Here is a 6590-nt window from a genome sequence, read left to right on the forward strand (position 1 = left end):
AATAAATGCAACACATTTCAATTTAAAAACCGTTTTCAGCATAACTCAGAGAAAATGTTTGCTTTAGAGATGTGGCCGCTTTCTGGACGAGATGACTGATGAAATTACAGCTCCACCACTCGTTCAGCAGCCGAACAGATGGATCTTTGGTTATTTAGGGTCGATGGCAGAAATGTGACATAAAAAGGGAACTGACATAAAGCGCGCACAGCTGAAATCGCATGTTCTTCTCACACATATCTGCTTTAAAAATCACACTTCCTGTGGTCTCCAAGAGATAAAAAGCTGTTTTGAGGGGGGGGTGGTTTCATAATGGCTGTTTTTGCATTACCCGGAATTTTCCCACGTTAGATGGAAAACTTGTTTTCATACAACAACCAATCGAATCGTTCATTTTTAAAACCATTTTTTCAACCACATTAAGACGTTGGGAGAGTGTGCAACTGTGCTTCATCAGTCGCCCCCGTGCACAAAGCCCACTCTTTAAAGGAATAGTTCTTCCAGTTTGGTGTGGAAGAACTTGACTGGCCTGCACAGAGCCCAGACCTCACCCTCATCCAGCACTTGAACACCGACTGAGAGCCAGACCTGATCCCCAACATCACTGTTGGACCTCAAATCCCTGCAGCTGGTTCTGCAGGAAAGATGAGTGAGGAAAGAGGCTGTTAGAGCAGCATAAAATTATTTTATTAAATCTTCTGCGAGGTGAGTTGTTGCAGGAAGATGCCGGCCCTCGTTTCCTCGTTTCCCCTTTGTTCTGTTTAAAACAAAGGGGTCACCAGGAGTCCCTCGCAGGGATCCTTTCCATGTCAGACACCGGGAACATACAGTGTGTGGAAACAGGGCCCAGGTTTAAAAATCCAGAAATGATCTTTTAAAGAACAGGGCATCAGAATCACACGTTACACCACTGGATATGTTCAGCTGTCCACATACTTTTGGCCATGTAGTGTACGTTTGCATCTGCAGATCCGTCGGGAATGTTCAGATCAAAATCTCTGTTTGACACGCGTGTTCATGTGTTTGTGTGTTCACGTGCGTGTGCAGCTGTGTGCAGAGCGCCGTCACGTCAGACACTACTGGTTCACCTCTTGGCCCGACCACCACATCCCACAATGCACCGCTCCTCTGCTGAGACTGGTCGAGGAGGTGGAGACGTACAGGAGGTCCCTCTTACCGCCCAGCTCTCAGCCAATCACAGACACCCCTGCCCCAGGTCCTGGACCAGTCATCGTCCACTGCAGGTTGGTTCCTTATCAGACTGTTTTTGGTGCTTTCATTGGCTCCTCCTCCGAAGAGAAGGGTTGTGGGAGTTCAGCGTGAGCGTGGCTGGATGGCATTAAAACTTGAGCCCTGATGTCCACAACACTTTCAACACAAAGCGACGCCCTTGCCTCCGTCGTCAAACAATAGAAAGTAATAAAATATTTTAATTGCACAGTTAGGTGAATAAATAGTCATGTAATGGATGGTTCATTTGTTGTTGTCAAAGGACTAAACAGTCCGGGTTACTGAACAGTAAAACCAGCTTGTGATGAATCAAACCAAAGTGGCGGATGTGTTGAAAGCTACTTCCTGTTTGAGGGCGTGGGCGGTCGTACCTGAGCAGCCAACCACAGCAGAGGGGACGGATGAAAGTGTGTTCAGGCTGTGGTGTAGATCAGAGTTTCATCACCTGCTCTTCAGGCTGATTTCTCTTGTCTGGTGTCTGACTGCCACGTCCTCTTGACCGCTTCCCATTTGCTTTAGCAAGATCTTTCTTCAGATCTTACTTCATGTCTAACGGTTCTCCGCTACTTCCATTACACTTCAAAAGCTGTGATAATAATGTTCTCCTTTTGTTCCCGGATCCCCAGTACGACTTCTGAAGCTGCTAAATTTGTTCTGATCATCTGCTGGTTTCTGCGGTGTGAAAGTCCTCCTTTTACTTTCTCAAAAGTCTGTTTTGTGAGTGAAACTTAATGACTACATCTCCTCCCACACAGATACTCCTTTAACCTCTCGTCTCTCCCCTCTTCCCCCCTCTCAGTGCAGGTATCGGGAGGACAGGTTGTTTTATAGTCTGCAGTATTTGCTGTCAGCAGCTCAGAGAAACCGGTCAGGTTGACATCCTGGAGACGGTGTGTCAGCTTCGACTCGACAGGTGGGTGAAAACACTCCCCTCTTCTCTCTCTCCATCTGTGGTGTTGTGTTTAGTTTATTCCCTAAATGTAGCTTGTCTAATCTGTGGTCTCCCCCCTGTCCTGTGCAGAGGTGGTATGATCCAAACCACAGAGCAGTACCAGTTCCTGTACTCCACACTGGCCCAGTACAGCTCCCAGCTACAACACAGCCAGGTACTCGGCTCCACGCGGCCAGCGGGTTCTGATCTGCTATTGGAAAATGGAAATACTACTTTCTTCACTAGATTTGTCTGACAGCTTTTCAAACTGCAATTTCTTCATCCCTTTACTGCCCAGAAGTTACTGGAATATAACTCCAGTTCTTCATAGCCCCCTGTTCCTCTGTACTGTGGCACAAAGTGAATAAACAACCCTTTCTCACTCCCGACTCGTCACATATTGACACTTAGTCGAGGCCCTTTGGCGTTACTTTTGGGCCCCATCCGTTTAAAATGGAGACCCTTTGCTGCGTTCGAACCTCCCGTCCAGACTGAAACAACAAAAACGAAGAGCTAAAACAGAGAAGTTTGAAAACGTTGCAGACCCTGTTTTTCGTTTTGAAACTCCGGAGGGCAAAAATGGACAACTTTAGAAACGATGACACAGACGCTCACGTTCGGCTCTCTGATTGGGTCTTATAAGTCATGCAAAGCAGAAACACGATGCTACTGACAGAGTTTTTGATTTGGTATTTTTATTAAAATATTTTGTACCGTTCAAATAACACTTAGTGCATGTCGCTGTTTACTTTGCAACGACACACAGTCTGTTATCCGCCGCCACAGTCGCTTTTAACTCTTGCGGTTCTTTGTCTGCAGTACTTTATTCTTTCGCCTTCTGAAACTACAGAATAGACCATCTGCCTAATGTTTTCATCAGCACACGCACGCCCAGTGTACCTGAACGGCCACTAAATGTGCGTTTTCAGTTGTTTTAATGTAGTCGGAGATCAACTCTGATCCGCAGCTAAAACACTGGAGATTGTATTTGTTCTAAAACTGTGGACGTTTAGGGCACCGCAGTCCAGTTAGCAATGCTTAACAACAATAAATATGCAACGTCCGGTAAAATTAGCAACAATAAATATACAACATCCAGTTAGACTTTCAAAATAAAACAAAGCGTTTCGAAACATTGGCATTTTTAAACAGCCCGTTATTAAAGTTGTGAAACATTGCAGTTTGGTCAGGTTTAGGCAGAAAAAGTACTTGGTTAAGGTTAGGAAAACATCCTGGTTTGGGTTAAAATAGCTACATATGTCAGTTAATACGTAAGTTAACTTACGTCACTTGTGTAACTTACGCAATTTACGCAACTTGCTTAACTTCAATAAAAATATGTGTTATCTTGACTTTTTGTTTCACACGGGACACGAATCCCGGTCTCCTGTTTCAAAGTCCGGGTTCTTGCCCTCCATCCACCTCCTTAATCCAGTTACTCCTGATGCAGACTGAGAGATGTGGTAAAAGCTAGGAAGTGAACATTGAATTAAGATAATGACTTTTCCCATTATCAAGAATGAATGATCACTCTGAGATCTTTGTTTCCCTAAAAGCGGGGCGTGTTGGTGGGCTGGAGATCCTCTACGCTGCAGGCTATGGAATTTTGGTCTATTGCATTTTTTAACGCAAACCGGCGGTGAAGTTCCTGTTTCACTGTGTTGACTTCTGCTGGCCGCCCCGGCTACCTTACGGTTTAGCACTCCACTAGCTTGAATGGTGGTAAAATGCTAATTGTGTAGCCCTTCTAGACTTTCCGAATGTTATCGGACCGAATGTATCAAGTTCTGATTGTGACAATCAAACTAATTTTTCCACCATTTTACAGTCGCTTCTTTCACAACGTCAATGAAAATGTGTGGTTTGGCCACTATTGAATTGGCTTCAAAACAAATGGTGCGTTCCATTTACCTCGGAGGAGAAGTCGGAGGTCGGAGCTGGGAATGACGTCACACCCGAGTTGACGGCGTTCCAGTTAACAAGTCAGAAAACCTCGCTCGGCCAGCCGTTGTTTACAACTAGCCAGGTTAGCCAAAATCATTGCCCGGTATTTACTCATACTAAACAATGTAGCAACACGACCACAGCTGGACAGCACTTTGTGTACGAACATTTATATGAGACACAAGTACACAGAAGGGCTAATATACAGTATAGACTACAGCTTTCACTAACTGTTGATACTCAGAGCAGCCATCTTGGGTCACAAAGTTGGGGTAGTGCAGTTCTCCCGACTTTCCATGTCAGAAATCCGACCTAAGGGGGCGTTCCCTTTGATATTTCCGACTTTGAACTCGGACATTCTGAATGTGTTGTGGTTTAGATGTGAGGACTTCTTGTCTCAGTAACAGCAGTGGAACTGTTAAACCCACTGTTTCCTCTTTACCAGGAACAGAACCAGCCGGTCACAGTGACGCAGGACCAGCAGAATCCAGAGGACCAAGTCAGCACACAGCTACAGAACCTCCAGCTAGACAACACACAGAATGGGAAGAACTGATACAGCACCTGGAGAACCAGTCCACAAGGCCAAGTAGACAGCTAAAGAAATCTCGGAGACCAACAGAATGCACAAGAAATATTATTAACAGAACCAGAAAGATGGAAGCAAGAGAAGAGGCGTAACTTAAAGAACTGATGCACTCACAGATGGAGAATTTGGGGAACCAGCAGTATCAGAACTGTCAGGACCCTAACCCCGAACCCTAAAACAACTGGATCTTTTGGTCCAGTTCACTGCATACAGCTAAGAACCCAGAGCATCATGTTCATGCTGGGCTGAAAATCTCCCTAACCGTTCACAAGGGGCCTGAACCCGGAGAATCAAATAGAAAATAACAAATGGATAATGTATTTTCCCCAATTTTAATCTCAAATCAAATCAAATCAATTAAAAACAGGATGAATCTTTGATGCGGTCAAAGTGGTTTTGTCTTGTGGCTCGCTTCATATGTTTAAATAAGGACGCAAATTTTTCTCTTAAAGATCTAATATATATAAAGTTTGTTAGATATAATGTTCTTTATTTATTTAATACTTTTAGGCTCTGGCCTCTGGGCCCCCGACCCCCTGAGGCCGTGCCCAGTCAGCCTGTCCAGTAATCCATCTTTGGCTGCAGTCTTGCCAACGAGAGACTCGCAGGGGATGGGACGTATGTCGATGATGGACCATAACAGGAATATATTGGGCCCCTGAGACCTGACCCACCACCGGTACAATGTGGTTTCTGATACTTAATTTCCCTTATTAGTTTGTGTTTCCAAAACATGGTGGTTATGGTCAGGTCGGTACTTCAGAAAAAGCTGAGTGAGTGTTACCTATAGGAATATTTTGTCACTTTTGTTTTAAAACAAGCTTAAAAATCCAAGACAAGATGAAAAAACTAGCCACACACGTGATTCTCCGTCCCATAATCCCCAGAGCCCTCAAACCCAACCAGTATGCTCATACTGGAATAATACCCTACCCCAGTTTGCAGTGAGGCAGTTAGTTGGTGAGGAATAAATTAAGCACAAAGAAAAATGCACCATGTTAGCATAATGTGAAGTGAAATATTTAAAGGCCCCTGACAAAAACAGGGCCTCAAAATCAGGTAGAAATGCTGCAGCCTCTTGTCATTTCAGGCGTACTGTGTTTTAGCATACTAACAAGTTTGTAATCAAATTTTCACTAATTGCTTAGAGACAGCCTTTTGGGAACCCGAGGGCTGTTGCTTGGTTTGTCCGGTTGATAATCCAGCCTTGCCAGACGGGAGTCCTGTACAGTTCCAGTTTGCAGTCTGTAACATAATAGAAGACCCAGGACAGGACCAGTACCCCCTGCTGGCCAGTATAGGTATAGCACAGCACACACCAGGGTACAGAAGCTAGTTCACCTGGGTCCCCACCTGCTCTGAACAGCTCATTGGCACAGGAGCACTTACTTTCCTATTTTACACACAGCTGCAGAGTGTTGGTGCACATTGTCGTAATTGATTGATTGAATTACCTTGTAATTGAGCTTTGAGGCAGACCTAAGTGGTCCAAGAAACAGGTGAACCGGCGACAGGGTCATGGACCGCCAAGACTCATTGATGCACGTGGGGAGCGAAGGCTGGCCCAGCTGTGGGTCAAACAGCTGAAGAAGTTGATGCTGGTTCTGATAGAAAGTTTTCAGAACACACAGAGGAGACGCAGTGGAGTCAAGGCCTTGACGGGTCAGGGGGGGGTTGGCTGCAAAATGGTCATAATGTTATGGCTGATAGGTGTAAGTGCAAAAACATGTGTATGGTTGCAAATACTGATTGTCTTTATTAGTGCCAATTTGCCAAGTAAAAAGGTTTATAATAAGAGGGGTGTGGGTTTGAAAGAATGGTTAAAGGTCATTTTCAGAGGCAACTGTAAAACAGATGGTTCAACAAATAAAACTGTGGTTAACTTCTGACGTGTGA

At 44.8% G+C, this 6590-nt stretch overlaps 1 protein-coding gene across 4 annotated transcripts in view; it reads left to right on the forward strand.

Moving 5' to 3' along the window:
- The window catches only part of LOC119906029 (tyrosine-protein phosphatase non-receptor type 7-like), a 24541-nt gene extending 17951 nt beyond the window's left edge, over window positions 1-6590 (forward strand). For all 4 annotated transcript variants that reach the window (XM_038723500.1, XM_038723499.1, XM_038723503.1 and 1 more), the window contains 4 exons: window positions 1048-1244; window positions 2030-2143; window positions 2252-2336; window positions 4551-6590. In XM_038723500.1, the coding sequence (XP_038579428.1) occupies window positions 1048-1244; window positions 2030-2143; window positions 2252-2336; window positions 4551-4661 (507 nt within the window). In that variant the 3' untranslated portion in view covers window positions 4662-6590. The remainder of the gene's footprint in view (window positions 1-1047; window positions 1245-2029; window positions 2144-2251; window positions 2337-4550) is intronic.

This window comes from Micropterus salmoides, unplaced genomic scaffold, assembly GCF_014851395.1.
Source record: "Micropterus salmoides isolate LMB-PRFRI ecotype aquatic unplaced genomic scaffold, ASM1485139v1 Ms_hic_scaffold_16, whole genome shotgun sequence".
Taxonomy (NCBI): Eukaryota; Metazoa; Chordata; class Actinopteri; order Centrarchiformes; family Centrarchidae; genus Micropterus; species Micropterus salmoides.